The sequence below is a fragment of the Nomascus leucogenys genome, chromosome 18 (genome assembly GCF_006542625.1).
Source record: "Nomascus leucogenys isolate Asia chromosome 18, Asia_NLE_v1, whole genome shotgun sequence".
Lineage (NCBI taxonomy): Eukaryota > Metazoa > Chordata > Mammalia > Primates > Hylobatidae > Nomascus > Nomascus leucogenys.
The window spans coordinates 101,018,797-101,037,570 of NC_044398.1; the positions used below are offsets into that span (position 1 = coordinate 101,018,797).

At 64.7% G+C, this 18,774-nt stretch overlaps 2 protein-coding genes across 13 annotated transcripts in view; one reads left to right on the forward strand and one right to left on the reverse strand.

The window, feature by feature from the left end:
* Positions 1 to 895: 895 nt before the first annotated feature.
* Positions 896 to 5,336, forward strand: LOC115831279 (polycystin-1-like). 3 transcript variants are annotated; one of them, XM_030798955.1, is made up of 8 exons: positions 896 to 1,132; positions 1,499 to 1,611; positions 1,898 to 2,039; positions 2,180 to 2,305; positions 2,486 to 2,661; positions 2,885 to 3,175; positions 3,251 to 3,385; positions 3,463 to 3,603. In XM_030798955.1, the coding sequence occupies exons 1-6, from the start codon at positions 912 to 914 to the stop codon at positions 3,097 to 3,099; spliced, it is 993 nt and encodes a 330-aa protein (XP_030654815.1). In that variant the 5' UTR covers positions 896 to 911; the 3' UTR covers positions 3,100 to 3,175; positions 3,251 to 3,385; positions 3,463 to 3,603. The 3 variants fall into 3 exon arrangements, with proteins under 3 accessions (XP_030654815.1, XP_030654813.1, XP_030654814.1); XM_030798953.1 differs by lacking the exons at positions 896 to 1,132; positions 1,499 to 1,611; positions 1,898 to 2,039 and adding an exon at positions 3,914 to 5,336 and having other exon boundaries at positions 2,195 to 2,305; positions 3,463 to 3,767; XM_030798954.1 differs by lacking the exons at positions 896 to 1,132; positions 1,499 to 1,611; positions 1,898 to 2,039 and adding an exon at positions 3,858 to 4,366 and having other exon boundaries at positions 2,195 to 2,305; positions 3,463 to 3,767.
* LOC115831278 (tuberin) overlaps positions 4,768 to 18,774 on the reverse strand; it is a 42,093-nt gene continuing 28,086 nt past the window's right edge. For 2 of the 10 annotated variants that reach the window (XM_030798945.1, XM_030798946.1), the window contains exons 23-42: positions 18,133 to 18,226; positions 17,855 to 17,957; positions 17,441 to 17,535; positions 16,265 to 16,393; positions 14,819 to 14,983; positions 14,571 to 14,723; positions 14,341 to 14,453; positions 13,635 to 13,847; positions 12,240 to 12,443; positions 11,521 to 11,589; positions 10,193 to 10,314; positions 9,293 to 9,780; positions 8,979 to 9,054; positions 8,682 to 8,774; positions 7,657 to 7,843; positions 7,169 to 7,308; positions 6,128 to 6,206; positions 5,897 to 5,988; positions 5,711 to 5,809; positions 5,345 to 5,590 (exon numbers count right to left, since the gene is read on the reverse strand). In XM_030798945.1, the coding sequence (XP_030654805.1) occupies positions 5,426 to 5,590; positions 5,711 to 5,809; positions 5,897 to 5,988; positions 6,128 to 6,206; positions 7,169 to 7,308; positions 7,657 to 7,843; positions 8,682 to 8,774; positions 8,979 to 9,054; positions 9,293 to 9,780; positions 10,193 to 10,314; positions 11,521 to 11,589; positions 12,240 to 12,443; positions 13,635 to 13,847; positions 14,341 to 14,453; positions 14,571 to 14,723; positions 14,819 to 14,983; positions 16,265 to 16,393; positions 17,441 to 17,535; positions 17,855 to 17,957; positions 18,133 to 18,226 (2,879 nt within the window). In that variant the 3' untranslated portion in view covers positions 5,345 to 5,425. Of the gene's footprint in view, positions 5,591 to 5,710; positions 5,810 to 5,896; positions 5,989 to 6,127; positions 6,207 to 7,168; positions 7,309 to 7,656; positions 7,844 to 8,681; positions 8,775 to 8,978; positions 9,055 to 9,292; positions 9,781 to 10,192; positions 10,315 to 11,520; positions 11,590 to 12,239; positions 12,444 to 13,634; positions 13,848 to 14,340; positions 14,454 to 14,570; positions 14,724 to 14,818; positions 14,984 to 16,264; positions 16,394 to 17,440; positions 17,536 to 17,854; positions 17,958 to 18,132; positions 18,227 to 18,774 lie in introns of all 10 variants that reach the window. The other 8 variants (XR_004026801.1, XM_030798947.1, XR_004026800.1 and 5 more) reach the window with 8 other exon arrangements.

Here is an 18,774-nt window from a genome sequence, read left to right on the forward strand (position 1 = left end):
CGCTTGTGTAGCCCCGGGATGCCCCCAGCCCCTCCCTGTGAGCTGCCTCTCACAGGTCTGTCTCTGCTTCCCCAGGACTGGTGGAGGGTCTGCGGAAGCGCCTGCTGCCGGCCTGGTGTGCCTCCCTGGCCCACGGGCTCAGCCTGCTCCTGGTGGCTGTGGCTGTGGCTGTCTCAGGGTGGGTGGGTGCCGGCTTCCCCCCAGGCGTGAGTGTTGCGTGGCTCCTGTCCAGCAGCGCCAGCTTCCTGGCCTCATTCCTCGGCTGGGAGCCGCTGAAGGTGAGGGGGCTGCCACGGGTAGGCTGCAGACCTCCATCACGGGGGACCCCTCTGAAGCCACCCCTTTCCCAGGTCTTGCTGGAAGCCCTGTACTTCTCACTGGTGGCCAAGCGGTTGCACCCTGATGAAGATGACACCCTGGTGGAGAGCCCGGCTGTGACGCCCGTGAGCGCACGTGTGCCCCGCGTACGGCCCCCCACGGCTTTGCACTCTTCCTGGCCAAGGAGGAAGCCCGCAAGGTCAAGAGGCTACATGGCAGCTGCGGGTGAGCCCGGGTGCGCCCTGTGCGCCTGCCACCTCGGTCTCTTGTCTCCCACCTCCCACCCATGCACGCAGGACACTCCCGTCCCCCTTTCCTCACCTCAGACGGCTCTTAGGGGTTCAATGCTCTGCAGCCTTTGCCCGGTCTCCTCCTACCCACGCCCCCCTGCTGCCCTAGTCCCTGCCAGGGCCTAGCTCCAATGCCCACTCCTGCCTGGCCCTGAAGTCCCCTAAGTGCCGCTGCAGTGGCCTGTGTGTCTTGCCCCCGGGTGGGGTTCCAGGCAGGGTGTGTGCTGCCATTACCGTGGCCAGGTAGAGTCTTGGGGCGCCCGCTTGCCAGCTCACCTTCCTGCAGCCACACCTGCCGTAGCCATGGGGGCCCCAGCCATTGCCAAAGCCCTGCGGTCACTGTGGGCTGGGGCCAGGCTGACCACAGGGCCCCCCGTCCACCAGAGCCTCCTGGTGTACATGCTTTTTCTGCTGGTGCCCCTGCTGGCCAGCTATGGGGATGCCTCATGCCATGGGCATGCCTACCGTCTGCAGAGCGCCATCAAGCAGGAGCTGCACAGCCGGGCCTTCCTGGCCATCACGCGGTACGAGCATCCGGTGCACTCGTCTGTCTTCTGGGCTTGGTTTTGCCTTTAGTCCAGCCAGACCCTAGGGGACATGTGGAAATGTGTAGGTACCTTTGTGGCTGCCAGAACTGGAGGCAGGTGTTGCTGGCATCAGTGGGCAGAGGCGAGGGGCACAGCTCCGCGTCTTGCAGTGCACAGGACGGGCCCATGACAGACAACTGTCTGCCCCAGAACGTCCCCAGGATAAGGCTGAGAAGCCCAGGTCTAGCCGTGGCCAGCAGGGCAGTGGGAGCCATGTTCCCTGGGTCTCTGGCGGCCGCTCACTGCAGGCGGGCGTGGGGTAGTAGGCGCTGGAGCGTGTGACTGTGTCTGATGCTGTGGCAGGTCTGAGGAGCTCTGGCCATGGATGGCCCATGTGCTGCTGCCCTACGTCCACGGGAACCAGTCTAGCCCAGAGCTGGGGCCCCCACGGCTGCGGCAGGTGCGGCTGCAGGAAGGTGAGCTGGCAGGGCGTGCCCCGAGACTTAAATCGTTCCTCTTGTTCGGAGAGCAGCCTTCAGCGGAGCTCTGGCATCAGCCCTGCTCCCTAGCTGTGTGACCTTTGCCCTCTTAACACCACAGTTTCCTTCTCTGTATATAAGAGATGGTAACGTTGTCTAATTGATGGCTGCTGGAGGGTTCCCTGGGGTGGCGCCGAACCAGCGCTCAGGCGAGCTGGCCAGCAGGAAACACTCCCATTGGGTTTTGATGACGCCCTGGCCCCGGCCTGGGGCTCTGTTTCAGCACTGTGCCCAGACCCTCCTGGACCCAGGGTCCACACGTGCTCGGCCGCGGGAGGCTTCAGCACCAGCGATTACGACGTTGGCTGGGAGAGTCCTCACAATGGCTCGGGGACATGGGCCTATTCTGCGCCGGATCTGCTGGGGTGAGCAGAGCGAGGGCCCCAGGCGTCTGTGCCAAGGGCAAGGGAGTAGTTCTCCAGGAGTGCCCTGACCTCCTGACTAGCCTGGCTCCGGCGTGTGGGAAGGGCTGGGGTGCAGCACCAACGCCACCCCTCTCCTGCAGGGCGTGGTCCTGGGGCTCCTGTGCCGTGTATGATAGTGGGGGCTACGTGCAGGAGCTGGGCCTGAGCCTGGAGGAGAGCCGCGACCGGCTGCGCTTCCTGCAGCTTCACAACTGGCTGGACAACAGGTGGGAGCTCCCCCCTGCCTTCTCCGGGGTGGCTGCAGTTACCAGCCAAGAGCCCACCCTCACTCCTCCGGCCTCCGCTGGCCTAGGCGGCTTCCACAGCCCTCAACCACGCCTGCACTGCGCGGTCGCCGCAGCTCCCGCCCTGCCACCCACTCCCACTGACCCGCACCCTCTGCGCAGGAGCCGCGCTGTGTTTGTGGAGCTCACTCGCTACAGCCCGGCCGTGGGGCTGCATGCCGCCGTCACGCTGCCGCCTCGAGTTCCCAGCGGCCGGCCGTGCCCTGGCCGCCCTCAGCGTGCGCCCCTTTGCAATGCGCCGCCTCAGCGCGGGCCTCTCGCTGCCACTACTCACCTCGGTACGCGTCCCCGGCCAGACCCCGCTTCTCCCACCCGCAGCGTCCCACCCCCTCGCGGCGTCCCACCCGCCGCAGGGCCCCGCCCCAGCAGTGTCCCACCCCCCCCCCCCGCAGGGCCCCGCCCCCCGCAGGGTCCTACCCCCCGCAGGGTCCTACCCCCCCCCCCCCGCAGGGTCCCGTCTTCGCAGCGCCCCGCCCGCCCTCCTGACCCCGACCCCCACAGGTGTGCCTGCTGCTATTCGCGCTGCACTTCGCCGTGGCCGAGGCCCGTACTTGGCACAGGGAAGGGCGCTGGCGCGTGCTGCAGCCCAAAGCCTGGGCACGGTGGCTGCTGGTGGCGCTGACGGCGGCCACGGCACTGGTACGCCTCGCCCAGCTGGGTGCCGCCGACCGCCAGTGGACCCGCTTCGTGCGCGGCCGCCCGCGCCGGTTCACTAGCTTCGACCAGGTGGCGCAGCTGAGCTCTGCAGCCCGTGGCCTGGCGGCCTCGCTGCTCTTCCTGCTTTTGGTCAAGGTGAGGGCTGGGCCGGTGGGCGCGGGGCTGGGCGCAGACCCCAGGGCTGCAAGCGGACAGATTTCTCGTCCGCAGGCTGCCCAGCAGCTACGCTTCGTGCGCCAGTGGTCCGTCTTTGGCAAGACATTATGCCGAGCTCTGCCAGAGCTCCTGGGGGTCACCTTGGGCCTGGTGGTGCTCGGGGTAGCCTACGCCCAGCTGGCCGTCCTGGTAGGTGACTGCGCGGCGGGGAGGGCGTCTTAGCTCAGCTCAGCTGCACGTCCTCACTGGTGCCACCTTCCCCGCAGCTCGTGTCCTCCTGTGTGGACTCCCTCTGGAGCGTGGCCCAGGCCCTGTTGGTGCTGTGCCTGGGTCCGGGCTCTCTCCCCTGTGTCCTGCCGAGTCCTGGGACCTGTCACCCCTGCTGTGTGTGGGGCTCTGGGCGCTGCGGCTGTGGGGCGCCCTACGGCTGGGGGCTGTTATTCTCCGCTGGCGCTACCACGCCCTGCGTGGAGAGCTGTACCGGCCGGCCTGGGAGCCCCAGGACTACGAGATGGTGGAGTTGTTCCTGCGCAGGCTGCGCCTCTGGATGGGCCTCAGCAAGGTCAAGGAGGTGGGTACGGCCCAGTGGGGGGGAGAGGGACACGCCCTGGGCTCTGCCCAGGGTGCAGCCGGACTGACTGAGCCCCTGTGCCGCCCCCAGTTCCGCCACAAAGTCCGCTTTGAAGGGATGGAGCCGCTGCCCTCCCGCTCCTCCAGGGGCTCCAAGGTATCCCCGGATGTGCCCCCACCCAGCGCTGGCTCCGATGCCTCACACCCCTCCACCTCCTCCAGCCAGCTGGATGGGCTGAGCGTGAGCCTGGGCCGGCTGGGGACAAGGAGTGAGCCCGAGCCCTCGCGCCTCCAAGCCGTGTTCGAGGCCCTGCTCACCCAGTTTGACCGACTCAACCAGGCCACAGAGGACGTCTTACCAGCTGGAGCAGCAGCTGCACAGCCTGCAAGGCCGCAGGAGCAGCCGGGCCCCCGCTGGACCTTCCCGTGGCCTGTCCCTGGGCCTGCGGCCAGCCCTGCCCAGCCGCCTTGCCCGGGCCAGTCGGGGTGTGGACCTGGCCACTGGCCCCAGCAGGACACCCCTGCGGGCCAAGAACAAGGTCCACCCCAGCAGCACTTAGGCCCCCTCCCTGGCGGGGGTGGGCTGTGGAGTCAGAGTGGACACCGCTCAGTATTACCTTCTGCCACCTTCAAGGCCTCTGGCCAGGCCGAATGGCTGCACGCAGGTTCCCCAGAGAGCAGGCAGGGGCGTCTTGTCTGCCTGTGGGCTTCAGCACTTTAAAGAGGCTGTGTGGCCAACCAGGACCCAGGGTCCCCTCCCCGGCTCCCATGGGGAGGACACAGCAGTATTGGACGGTTTCCAGCCTCTGAGATGCTAATTTATTTCCCCGAGTCCTCAGGTACAGCGGGCTGTGCCCGGCCCCACCCCCTGGGCAGATGTCCCCCATTGCTAAGGCTGCTGGCTTCAGGGAGGGTTAGCCTGCACTGCCGCCACCCTGCCCCTAAGTTATTACCTCTCCCGTTCCTACCGTACTCCCTGCACCGTCTCACTGTGTGTGTTGTGTCAGTAATTTATATGGTGTTAAAATGTATATATTTTTGTATGTCACTATTTTCACTAGGGCTGAGGGGCCTGCGCCCAGAGCTGGCCTCCCCCAACACCTGTCTGCGCTTGGTAGGTGTGGCGGGGTTACGGCAGCCTGGCTGCTGCTTGGATGCGAGCATGGCCTTGGGCCGGTGCTGGGGGCACAGCTGTCTGTCTGTCAGGCACTCTCATCACCCCAGAGGCCTTGTCATCCTCCCTTGCCCCAGGCCAGGTAGCAAGAGAGCAGCACCCAGGCCTGCTGGCATCGGGTCTGGGTGAGGAGCAGGACTAGGCATGTCAGAGGACCCCAGGGTGGTTAGAGGAAAAGACTCCTCCTGGGGGCTGGCTCCCAGGGTGGAGGAAGGTGAGCGTGTGTGCATGTGTGTGTGCGCGTGCGTGTGGCCCAGGCAGCCCCAAGGCCCTCGGAGCTGGCTGCGCCTGCTTCTGTGTACCACATCTGTGGGCACGGCCGCTGCTAGAGCCTCGACACCCCCCCCCACCCCCGCACCAAGCAGACAAAGTCAATAAAAGAGCTGTCTGACTGCAGTCTCGCCTGTCTGTGCACTGGGGCCAGGACTTTATTTCACTGACACGCAGTACCGTCCAAGGCCAGCGCAGCAGGGAGGGCCCTGGCCTCACACAAACTCGGTGAAGTCCTCCACGGAGGAGATGAGGCGCTTCCGCTGGCCCATCTCATAGCCAGGTGTGGGCTCGGCTGGAGTCTGTGCAGGGGCTTTGGTGTGGGACGGGGGGTGCACCAGAGGCAGGCTGGGGTTGGAGTAGGCGGCTTCCTCGCAGATCTGAAGGTAGAGGCAGCTTGGGCAGCAAGTCTGGGAGGCGTGGCAACTGCTCTGCCCACACACCCGCCCCACGGCCTGGGCAGCCAGCACACCCCGCGGAGGGAGCCCCATCTTCCCTACCCGCTGGCGGAGCCTCTTAATGTGGCGGAGCCGGGCAATCCACTTGGAGGGGTAGATGTCGGTGGGGTTAGAGCGGCTATGGTGTACCTGTGAGGCCATCTGGGGACGTAGGCAGGGGGTGAACTCACTATCAGGTGGCACCTTGGCCTGTCCCACCAGCTCACGCCTGGACCCATCCCCACTCACATTTGCGTGCAGGGCCATCTGGCGGGCCACGAAGGGCAGGTTGCGGTCAGACACGATCTTGGCCACGCTGGTGTCCACAAGGCCCTCCATGTCTGGGGAGACTTGGTGGTCATGCCAGGCCCAGGGCCCTTGGCGCCACGCTGCCAGGCTCCACCCAGCCCTACCTTTCCTGCACTGCAGGGCCCCACCCGGCCCTACCTTTCCATGCTACCAGGCCCCACCTGGCCCTACCTTTCCTGCACTGCAGGGACACCAGGTTGCACTCGTAGTCCAGCGGGGTGACGATCACGTGGACAAAGTTGAACTGGCCCTGCCCAGACAAGACAAGGGGTCGTCCCCGCACACAGCATGTGCTGAAGGCTATGCTCGGCCACTGCCTGGTTGCACTGCTAGATGCCTGTCAGCGCCATGGGCGGCATCTGCCCCTGAACTTTCCCCTCCGGCAGCGGGGCTGTGTTTGTCTGGCCTCCCCCAGGCCAAGCCCCCTGCACATCTGGGCCCAGCACCCGCATATGCTGCAGCCACAGCCCAGGGCACCTCCACTCACTGGGCCCCCCAGGGTGTCTGCAGCCACACATCCAAATCTGTCCACCCAGCCATGAAGTGTGCCGTGCACCCCATCTCAGCACCACCACACCCTCCTCAGCCTCCCAGGTGGCCCCCAACTGGTCGTCTTGGCATCTGGCAGAGCCCACCCTCCTCTATGCTCCTGCCTCTCCTGGACTCTGACTGGCAGCCCCGGGGTTTTGGTTCAGTGGCTGCCTCAGCATCCTGGGGCCCTTGGAGTGAGGCCTCCAGCCCACCTGCCCTGCCTGGGCCATGCCAGCTCTCCCCGCCATGCTGGGGCTCACTGGAACCACACTGTGTGACACTGGCCGACCCAGCCCACCTCCAGGAAGAGGGTGACACTGGTTGCTGCCTAGTGGTGCATGGCAATAACCAAGCGAGCAGCCTGACAGCTGCCACTGGGGAGATTGTGGGGGCCCAAGGGCCGTGCCAGGCAGGAAGCACCAACTACACTGCCCACCCAGCACACCCAGTCTGCACTTGCCAGTTACTCCTGAGAAAAACTCAGCAGCAGGGGCCACAGGCTCCATGGCACAGATGATGAAACTCAGGCTCGGGTTGAAGCTCGTGCCCATGGGGCCCTGAGCAATGCGGCCTTCTCCTCATGTTCCTCGTGACCGAAGCTCAGGGAGAAGGACCCGCCACCAACCCAGGACACAGCAGTGGGCACCTGCCTGGGGCCCAGCCTCACAGCCCCTCACTCACCTTGATGGTGCCGAGCTTAAAGTCCTCGCCGGAGTCATTGTAGACAATGGACACAAAATCGTTGCCCAGGTGGCGCTTCTTGTCGCAGCGGTGCTTGTCCACGTCCTTGGTGGGCATCAGGGTGGCGATGTGGAAGATGGCTGAGGGTGAGCAGGGCCAGATGGGTTTGTCGGGCCAGTGCTGAGGCCCTCTGTGCCTTGCACTGGGGCACCTCCTGATTCCTCCAGGGGCTGTGGGGTCCTGCGGAGGCCACGTCCTCTGGTGTCTGGCCAGGGGCCCTCGGCTCTCCCCAGGGACAGGGCTTCGGGACGCAAAGCCACCAGCCCCATCACTGCCTCCATGCCCATGCTGTTAAGCTTAGAACCTGAGACATGGGGAGCTGGAGCAGGTGGTGCCGGGGCCATGCCCCAGGGCGTGGGTAGCAGGACTGGATGGGAGCCGTGCCCTGAGGCCTGGGGCAGCAGGAGCAGGTGGGGGCCAGGCCATACCTTGCATGATGTCATCGTGCCAGCAGTAGGTGAACTGGCCGTCCTCACCACACACATCCAGGCCTCCCAGGTACACCTTGTCCGGCTGGCAGTCCTTCAGCTCGATGAGCCGGCCCAGGCCCGTCAGGAACTCCGTGTACCTGTAGGAGCCATGCTCGTTGGACAGGATGGCGAGCTCGCTGTTGCTCTGTGGGGAGAGGGGAGAGGCAGGGTGGCATCACTCCCTGGCTGGGCCCTGCCCTGCAGAGGGTGGGGGTGCCCCACTCTGATCCCTGAGGCAGACAGGACCATCCATTCCAGCAGCCACCCAGGCCAGACACCGGGTGTCATCCTTGACTCCCTCTCTTCCCTCAGCCCCGTGTGCGCCCGGCCAGCAACATCGGGGAGCTCCACACTCAAAGCACACCCCGGGCCCTGGGCCCTCAGCAGCCTGTCCCCAGGGGCCTACCCCACTCCCACAGGAACCATCACCACCCACCTCCATGAGCCACACAGCAGGACGGACTCACTGACTCGGCTGAGTCAGGCCATATGCCCTCTGCTCAGAAGCAGCCCAGGCCCTGCCCTTTCCCTTGGGATGAAGGCTGCTGAGGCTGCCTACCCTGTCAGCTCCCGTGGTCGCCCAGCACCAGCGCTCAAGCTGGGTAGGGTGGCCCCGGCCTCTGCACCTGCTGCGGGTGTGCGGGATGCCCCCACCCCTTATGCAGGCTCCCCCGCCCGCTCCCTCACCGCTCAGCTGTCAGCTCACTGACCAACAGTGCCCTCCCCAGCCCTGCGACCAGTGCCACCCGCCCGGTCCTTCCCACTCCTTGGTGTGCCGGGTGCTCACACGCTGACCTGTCACTCATGCCTGGGTCCCCAGCACTCAGAACAGCACCTGGCATGGAGCTCAATGAGCACTTCATGCTCTAGGGGACCCAGCAATGTTGAGCTCTGTGGGGCGTGGGGGTCCCAGACTCCCACCCCCTGCAGGCTGAGGCCCAGCTGGCCCTGTCCAGGCACCTACGCCAGCCCCGCAGCCTCACCTGGCCTTCTCCAACATACAGGACGGCGATCTTGTGGGTGTCGTATGATGGGATCTGGTCGAGGAGCTGCACCGACCGCTCGAAGGACTGTGACTGTGGCACACAGAACCCTGCCTGAGCCCCAGATGCCCGTCCACGGGAGGCCACCCCACCCAGGCCGGCCACGGCAGGCTGCCACAGGGAGCTGAGGCCAGAGCCCTCTGCAAGCCAGAGCTCTGAGCAGCAGAGCTGGGCCCCCCACCATTCACGCGAGCCACACAGCTCCAGCAGACTGCAGGAGAGGGAGGCCACGCCTACCTCATTGGGCAGCAGGATTGGCTTGTTTGACTCGTCGCCAAAGAAGGGGGAATGGTAGAGCTGCAGGAACACGAAACTGCACAGGGAGGGGACGGTGGGCACCCAGGTGAGGGCCTGGCCAGGGCAGCCACAGCCCACAGGGAGGAACACAGAGCCAGGCCATCTCCCACTCCACTGCCCTCCCACGGGCTCCGGCCAGCCTTAGGGCACAGGCCACAAGGACCCTACCCCAGCCTGCTCAGCCTGGGGCAACTGAGGCACCAGGTTCCCGCAGGACGGGTGTCAGGAGCCCCGCCCGGAAGCAAAAGGCCCACCTGGGGTTGATGCCCGGCACTTTCTCTGCATTGGAGGCTGTGGCTCTGCTCTTAAAGGCATCCTTCTCTACCCTCTTGCCCCTGCGTGATGGGGCCGAGTCGGAGATGGTGTAACCTCGGGGCCGGAGGCCACTGGGCGAGCGGGGGGAGCTGGAAGGCAAGGGACCCTCGGGCTGGCCCCGACTGTCTTCGCCTGAGGCTGACCAGGCAGCACTTTCCCCGTCCAGGGTCCCTGACTGTGACCGGGCCTTAACCTCAGGGCTCAGTCGGCCCACGTCGGCCTTGTCCCCAGGGTCCCCGAGGATGTCCTGCAGGCTCTGCAGCTCGGGAGAGGAGCTGGACTTGCTCAGGGGCTGCGAGGGCTGGAAGGAGAGGTCCACAGAGGGCCGGCCACCCTCCGAGGAGACGGCTCGCTCAATGGGGATGCCCCTGGCAACCAGCTCCTCCGCGTGGAGTGACTTCTCCTCCTGGCTGGAGACTGAGGATGACTAGAAAGGAGCATCCCGAAGAGAACCCCCATCAGGTGGCGCCCTCGAGCCCACCTGGGGTTGACCTGGAGGCAGCGAGGCCCTCTCTGTCCTCTGTCTCAGGGCCACAGACCAGCCCGAGCACCAAGCTATGGCCCCCGCCCGTGACGCAGCAGCACTGCCACCAGCTGTGCCCCACACTGCGTGAGCAAACGTATCAGCATCCCCTGAGACCACGGGCTGCCCAGCAGCCAGGGCCAGCCCAGGTGGAAGGCTGGGAAGTGCAGACCGTCTGTGCACGAGGGATGTGGAAGAACATCTCACCCAAGTTCACAGAGCCAGTTCCCCGGGTGCAGGCACAAGCACGCAGAGCCCTGCCTCCCCGAAGGAACCCCCCGAGCTCAGGAGGGTCCAGGTTCTGAGCCACACTCACCCTGCTGTAGGCATCCATGCGCCTGTCCATGCCTAGCGCTGCCTCAAAGTCCTCCAACCCCGGGGACTCCACTGGCACAGGAACCTCGCCAGGACTTCCCTCCTCCATGACCACGGCGGAGTCTGGGAGGACACAGACGGGGCTGCTGGATGTGGGGCTGGGCCAGGCCCTGGCGCTGACGTGGCCTCCGAGAACCAGCCTTCTCCTGAGCAGAGGGACAGCAGCCCTGCGGAGCCTCCCCAGGGCTCTGCTTACTGCTGCCATCCACCGAGCGGGCAGGGAGGACGCTGGGAGGGCCTGGGCGTGACCCTGACACAGGCCTCTCCTGCATGAGCTCCCGGGGTTGGGCAGGCAATCGGCTCTGCCCACCCTAGTGTCCACCAGCAGCCACCCGTGCCTCCAGGTAGGCAGAGGCAAGACACTCTCCGCCTGACGGGCCTCAGCTCTGCAAGAGCGGGAGCCTGAAACCAGCCCTCCGTAACCGAGGAAAGCAGTGGAGACTCCGTGACGTGGGGGAAGTCCCTGTTTGCAAACAGACTTAGGAGCCTGCTCCAAAGAGCAGAGGCTCACCCTCCAACTCCAAGCCAGACTCACAGCTGGGGACACTAAAGAGAGATGGTGGGAGGCCCCAAAGCAGCATTTCCTGTGCCAACGTCAGGGCAGGGGGAGAGGAAGTAGAAGCAGCAACAGAGGGGACCATCACAGCCCCCGGGGCACCCACACAGCCCTGCACACGTGCAGTCAGCTGCCCCAGGGCCCGTCCCACGCAGCCCTTCCAAACCAGCTCCTGTCTGCACGTGGAGACCCGGCGGGGGAGCACCATGCAGGTCACAGCACTCCCCACCAGCGCTTGGGGGCAACAGGCAGAGGTCGGTCTGCAGGGCCCTTGGTCAACCTGGGACATGAGGCAGCCCCATCTGTGGGTTCCAGAGGCCAGGGGAGCCACCATGGGCCAGCGCAAGGCCAGCTCGGCAGAGGCCCAGGGGCGGGCTTCCCCCTCGACAGCTGCCACCCGTCAGAGTCTGCAGCTCAGCTGATGTCACCATGGAGACTTAGGCCACCCGCACCCCGCAGGCCTGAAGCTGGGCCGGGAGTGCTCGCACAGCGCGGGGACAGGGCTCAGCCACAAAGGGACCAAGTCAAGGGGATCCCGCTGGCCAAGCCAAGGCGTCCCGCACAGACGTCCTCATGCGAGTCGGGACCTGCTCCCCAGGGCAATGGAGGCAGACAGACCATGGGGGTGGGCGGATGAGGCGATGAGCACAGCATCTATGAGGCAGAGTGGCGCTCTGCAGCGAACCGCTTCCCTTTGAGAGGCGCGCCAATACCTGCCCAGGAAACGCTCCTGTGCAGCTGTCCTTGGCAGCTGGACTGGTACAGGGAGGAGAAAGAGGCCACTGCAAGGGAAGCCCGTGTGCGGCCACGTCAGCAGGAGGAGGGGCTACACACAGGTCGAGCAGAGAGCACAGGCCCCGTGCCTGCAGAGGAGAGAGGGCAGGGCCAGCGGCCAGCAGGGGCACGCACGGGGCCCAGCACTACAAGCTGCTCGGGCAGACCTGAGGAGGGCACTGCCTCCCTCCTCCCGTGAATAGACGTCCTAGGCCGCTAAGTGCATCTGCAGCCACAGGGAAGGGCCAGAGGGTCTGGTGAGAAGCATAGTGCTGAGTGGGGTGGGGGCCGAGAGTGCGCAGGCGGGCTCAGGGGTCCAACCCCGGGCCCAGGCAGGGAGGGAGGCTGCCGCAGAGCCACCTGGAGCCCGCAGTGCTGGACCCCCACGGAGGGTGCTGGGCAGAGGCTCCACAGGGCCCCCTACTGCTTCTGACGCTGCCAGCTCCAACTTCCTGAGCAGGGCAGGCACCTCCCAGGGGGCAGGCACCTCCCAGGGGTCAGCCTCCTCCCAAACGCCGGAGGACGATGGTGCTGAGGCAGGCCAGGGACCACTCTCAGCCATGTGCGCGCCCTCAGCAGAGAAGAGCCACATCGCCACCACCAGGAGCACCAGGCCAGTGGGAGCAGAGCCCGTGCCAAGGTCTGCCATGCGACTCACCTGTGTTGGAGCGAGGCAGAGGAGGGGGTTTGGCAGTGCTGGCCGCCGGCACCGACAGTGACTTGTACAGAGCTGTGTCCCGGTGCTCCTTGAAGCGCTCAGCCGCCATGAGGGCGTTGGACAGTTCCTGCAGGGGCATGTTGTTGATGTCCGAGGAGAAAGGGCTGAGCGGGTTCTCCAGGCTCATCAGCCAGCTGGTGTTCCCTGCGGAGGCGGCAGCACCTTTGGCCTGAGGCCAGCGCCTCCGCTTACCCATCCCTGGCCCCCCGGGAGGCCTCCTGGCCTGGGCCCTGGCTTTGCCGATGCTCCCTCCCACAATCCTCAGGACCACGATGTCGGAGCCAGCGCTGCTCTGGCGGCCACCCACCCTGCTGCCCCGATCAGCCCCTGCCCCGAAACCAGGCTCGGCCAGGCACCTCGGAGCGGCAGCCTCCAGCCCACAGCCTCACAGTCTGGACCCAAGGCCTCCACGAGGGCTGGAAACCCTACTCCTCGAACCCCTCAGCCACAGCACACCCAGGCGCCCCGGGCTCTGGGCCTCTGTGGAGGCTCCCTTTGCCCCTGGGAACAGGCTGAGCTGTGCCCCCATGTTGGTGTGCTTTAGTCCCAACCCCAGAAACTCAGAACAGGACTGTCTCCAGAGACTGGGTTTCAGAAAGGTAATTAAGGCTAGCAAGGCACCAGAGTGGACCCTAAGCCACGACTGGTTTCCTCCTAAGAGGAGATTAACACGCAGACACCCAGGAAAGACCCTGTGAGGATATGGGGAAAAAACCGTCTGCATGCCAAGGACTGAGGCCTCTGAGGAGCACGTCCTGCCGAGGAGCACCTTGATCTCAGACTTCCAGCCTCCAGGCGGGGAGGGCAACTCTGCCGTGGAAGCCACTTGGTTCGCCACAGGCCCCTGCCCCATCTCGGCCACCTGGATCGCCCCTCACAGCTCACCTCTGGAGACTTAAAAGTTACCCCCAAATGGCCCAGCGCGGTGGCTCACGCCTGTAATCCCAGCACTTTGGGAGGCCGAGGCAGGCGGATCACGAGGTCAGGAGATCAAGACCATCCTGGCTAACACGGTGAAACCCCATCTCTACTAGAAATACAAAAAAACTGGCCGGGCGCGGTGGCGGGTGCCGGTGGTCCCAGCTACTCGGGAGGCTGAGGCAGGAGAATGGCGTGAACCCGGGAGGTGGAACTCGCAGTGAGCAGAGATCGCGCCACTGCACTCCAGCCTGGGCAACAGAGCGAGACTCTGTCTCAAAAAAAAAAAAAAAAAGAAAGAAAAAAAAAAGTTACCCCAAAATGCCCCAAGAGGGCCAAGTCTGCAATCGCCCGAGTGTGCACAGCTCTGTGGGTGACTGGCAGAGGGGTGGGGCTCACGCCAGCCCCATCCAGTACCTGTGGGCCTCCGGACCAGAATCTCCGCCCAGCCCTGGGTCAGCAGGGGCACACAGGCCGCCAGGTTCGTCTTCTCCTGCACAGGAACCCGGGTGCCAGCTGAGGTCTTCTCAGGCTTCGCGGCTGGCACAGTCCGTGGTCCTGAAGAGGTGGCACTGCCCAGGAGCTGGGAGGCCGGCACGTCCAGGGCACCAACTCGAAGACCATGGCCCCCTGAAGAGGAGGCAGAGGACGGGTGACCACCAGCTACCTGATGCAAACCACCAGATAAAGCTAAATGCTGCCCCCGGCCTGGAAGGCTAGTGCCACAGGGAGCCAGAGAGGGTGCAGCTCTGCCCTCGGGGCACAGCCCACCACAGCGCTGGCCTCAGTGGACCCAGGGCCACAGGGAGGGACCCAGAACCTGTCCTGCAGTCAGACCACAGCTCGCTGGAGCAGAGAGGGGCTCCAGGACGGAGCCAGGCTGAAAACCCGCAGAAAACAGCAGCTCCCAGAGCAGGCCCCTCTGCAGCAAGCGGGCCACACTCCACCACTCCACGGCTGTGGGGTGAGCTGTGGAAGCCTCACTGCAGGGTCAGGGCATGGGCCGGGCCTGAAGCCAGCCACCCCGGCCCCTGGGCTCAGGGCCTTCCTGAACACTGGAACCAGCAGCAGCAACTGAGGGAGCCCTGATGCCTGTGTGGAGGTGGCTGGGGCCAAGGCTCACCCGACATGGAACGGACCCGGTCCCGGGCCCCGCGGGACACCTGCTGCCCAGCCTGGGACTCCAGCTTGGCCGGCGCCTCCTTTGTCTGTCTCACATGCACGCCGGGGCTGGAGCTGAGAAGAGAATCCCACGCACAGGGTGGACTCAGTCCCCAGGGTGCCACGTGGGCCTGGGCTCGGGACATCCGGTGTCGAGGCTGGCAGGCGCGGAGGGAAGGAAGGTGCAGTCACCTCGACTCCGGGCCGGACTGCAGCTCCCCCGAGTCCAGGCCTAGTAACGACCGGGTCCCGGTTCCCACGCTTGTTGTCACAGTGACAAGCTTGTTCCCAACCAGCCAGGTTTTGGTCCTGCCACCCGCCAGGAGGAACTCGCCCACAGGAGACCTAGAAGACAGGGAGCATGAAACCCAGCTCGCCCGTGGAGCTCCCGGACGCCTCGGCTCCCGAAGGCCCGCCCAGCCCCGGAGTGCCGCCTGGACCTCTTCGGGACAGCCGTGAAGTTGGAGAAGACGTATCGAGCCATCATGTCCAGACAGGTTTCCGTGAGCTCCAGGTGGAGGGTTTTCAGGCTATCATCAGCCTGGGCCACGGAGTTCTCATCTGCAGACCCCAAGCTGGCACTGGTGAGGGACGTCTGTATCCTGCTGGAGGGAGAGGCCATGACCAGGGTCAGGGTGCCAGGCAGGGCGGGCCGAGCCACCTATCACCAAGGGGCCAAAGCTCAACGCATGCACGGCCGAGGACCTCGCTCGGAAAGACCCCAACAGGGCGTGGGCGGCCCAGCGAGCCTCAGCTTGAGAATCACGTGGACCACATCGTCCCAGAGAACGGGGAGACGCTGGGTGGGGAAGACCAGGCCTATTGGTTGGAGCAGACTCAGGAGGCTAGAGAGACCGACATCCCCCTCACCGAAGCCCACGGGAGCACTAGGTTACGGCCTCGTGGCGAAACGGTGTAGTCATGCAGAGAGGCGGAGGCCAGACAGACAGGCCCAGATTGCATTCTGCCCGCAGGCTGCCTCCGGCAAGCACACAGAGGTCTGGGATCCCCGCGTGGCCTTTCACCCTCACCCTCAGGCAGGCGGGCAGCTGAGTTCCACACCCAGTGACACGGAAGAGGCTTATACGGGGTTCAGTCTGATACAAATTTCATAGCCCCTAGGCAGTATTTTGCTCATGATACAGAATGTGCTAGAAAATGGCTTTAAGCCTTGTCAAGCACCCCTACCACCCCAACCCCTGGCCAAGTCCCGCCCAGCAGAGGCCGGCCTGACGTGAGAATGTGGATGGACTCAGGGCCGCAGGACCCCTTGGCCTGCAAGAGGCTTCCAGGAGGAGACAGGTATCCCCTCTGCCAGTGCCAGCAGCGATGACCCACAGGCAGGTGACAGCCGAGAGCCCGAGAGCCCACATTTGCACCCGGACACTGCAGGGAGAACCAACTAAGGCCACACCCTGGGGGATCCTGGCCCCCACCCTGGCCCTCCCAGGCTGCCCCACCCCAGCACCCTCCACAAATGCCCCTTCTTCCCTTTCAGCTACAACAAAAAATAAACCTTGGTGAGAGGAAAGCCCAAGGAAAAACATCCGTCCTAGAGAATATGAAAAGGCCAAAACCAGGAGCAGTGTCTCCCCCAACCCGCACTGCGGCCCTTGGGGACAGCCTGGGGAGGCTGCTGCCCGGCACGCCTGACTCTCTCGGAGCGGCACCCTGAGGGGCCTGGGGATGCGTGCAGCCAGCCCGTGCTCATACAGGGCCTGGGACAGAATGCAACCTTTCCACCCCTCGTCACCGGCTCCCCCTGGGCTGGCCAGAGAGGACACGGGCAGACGATGAGGTCATGCAAGCAGCCCCATGCACTGCCACCCAGGTGCTCACGGGGCCAAGCTCCAGGGTCCGTGCCCCCCACCCGACAGTCCCGCTACCTGCGGACCACATGTTCAGACACACTGATGCTGCGGCACCGGAAGGCCTCGGCTGCAGAGCTCTCCTTGAATTCTTTCACGGGTGGAGAGTTATTCAAGCCTTGTTTGGGGGGTCTGGCTATCCTCAGACTATCGGGTGAGGAAGGAGCCCCAACGCCCCAGAGAGCCCAGCTCCCGGGAAGGGGAGAACAAGCCAGTGGAGGGGTGAGGAGGAAAGGTCCCAGGCCACAGGGTCAGGATGGAGAGATCCCGCGGGTGAGATGAGCAAAAGAGCCATGCCAAAGGGCAGTTAGCGGGGAAGAGACAGAAAACAAAAATGCATGATAATACGTCTGGTAAACATCACTGAGAACAAGTAAGGCTTCACGCATGACACCAAAACAAACAACGTCAGTGCAAATTAAACGTGTGTGGGTCACCCCCACGGCAGATTCCAGGCTGTGCTGGCCAGGCAATCCCACCCGCCCGCGGAAGGCAGGCACCGCCCAGCTCTGACCGAGGAGGCACTGAGGCCTCAGTGGCCAGGCCCTGAAGGTTGCTAGGAAAAGAGACCAAGACCCCAGAAAGGAGTCTCTGCCCGTAATGGCCGAGCTTGGCCCCCGGCCCCCAGGGGCTGGAGAGAACAGCTTCCAAGTTGAGGTCCCGCTGGAAAATGCCGTATTCCCATCTAGGGAAAGCCAAAATAGCTTGGGCAGGAAGGTGGGGGACAGGAGGAGAAAGCCGTTCAAATGAAATGCAAACAAGGACACAGAGGCCAGCTCAGCTCTTTGCGATCTGGCAAGGCGGCGGCGATGAAGCAGAGTCCCCAGCTAGCAGCAGGCTGGGGGCTGCAGAGGAGGGGGCAGCCCCAGACAAGTCCGGCTCCTTCGAGGGGCTCAGGTGCCTACAGCTTGCACCCCAATCCCCAATTCCACAAGTAGGTGCTTGTGGCACAAGCGGCCAGGACCCAGGCCACGGTGCTACTGCGCTGCAGGCCACCACGGCCAACCTGCTGAGGGGCTGAGGGGTGTTAGCGGCCCCTGCAGGTCCTGCCCTGCCTCACATACTCCAGGGCACCTCGGCCCCCAGCCACAGGACCCACTTCCACTCACTGACTTGGAGGCACCGTCTGCCAGGCCACAGCTCCATGTCCCTCCCCACCCCACCCCGACGCCAGGCACACCCCGCAGGCCGCACCTCTTGGGTCTCTCGTTGAGACTAGTACTCCGGGCCCTGAAGCTGTCCTTCTCGGGGGTGTCATCAAAAGACAAGAGGACATTGGACCGCAGGCCCTGGCAGAGTGAACAGGCCCAGACAGTGAGGGGTGGCAATGGGGGGTGGAGGCCCTCAAAAGGCCTGCCGGGTGCCCCCTGGCCCGGGACAAGCTGCAGGCTAGGGGCAAGGCGGCAGCACCCAGCTCCCACTTCTCAACGCCCACCGTGCATCAAACCCCTGCAGGCTGCCCAGCAGAGCGCCCAGCGCCACAGGCACAGCCCCAAACACCTTCCCACTGCCCTCTGCTTGCCTGTCACTCTGCCCTACCATGGACAGCCAAGGGCAAAGCAAGCCCTGGCCCACCAAGAGACACTGCCTGCGCCGGCCCTGGCCCACCTTAGTGATGAAAGGCACGAAATCCTTCCGGAAGGGCAGGCGGCACCTGATGAACCACATGGCTATGACGTGATGGGCCAGACACACGATGTACTGATTAAACCTGAGATGAGAAGGGGGCTGGCACTCCATCCTGGCAGCAGGGAAACATCCCCAGGGCAGGAAGTGCATAAAACCGAGGCGCTCAGGCCTTGGGTACAAAGGCTGCCAGGCCTTTCTGCTGCAAGGCCTGGCCGGAGCCACGGCTGGGAGGCACAGGGCCTGGGGCGACCACTCACTTGGAGGGGTTGGTGTACGGCAGGGAGATGGCGAACACACTGGCATACTGCTCCGCAGCGAAGTTCCTGTAGAGGTGCGGCAGCCTGGCCAGAGCTGCAGTAACAGAGACAGTGGTCAGGGGAGCCGCGGACCCGTGCAGCGCCTCTAAAGGCCAACACGGCCGCTCTGCCCACAACAGCTACGGGGTGCTGCAGAGGAGGGAAGGCCACAGCCACACGGACATCGCTTTCCCGACCCTGGCCTCAGCTCTCCGTCCCATGGCCAGCTAACCACAGCTCCCAGGCCAATTTGAGCTGTGGCCTACCATTTGTGTGACCCGTGAGGAAAGGCTTCCACACCTCTTTTTTTTTTTCTTGAGATGAGTCTCGCTCTGTTGCCCAGGCTGGAGTGCAGTGGCGCAATCTCGACTCACTGCAAGATCCACCCCCTGGGTTCACGCCATTCTCCTGCCTCAGCCTCCCGAGTAGCTGGGACTACAGGTGCCCGCCACCACGTCCAGCTAATTTTTTGTGTTTTTAGTAGAGATGGGTTTTCACCGTGTTCGCCAGATGGTCTCGATCTCCTGACCTCATAATCTGCCCACCTCGGCCTCCCAAAGTGCTGGGATTACAGGCGTGAGCCACTGCACCCGGCCTCACTTT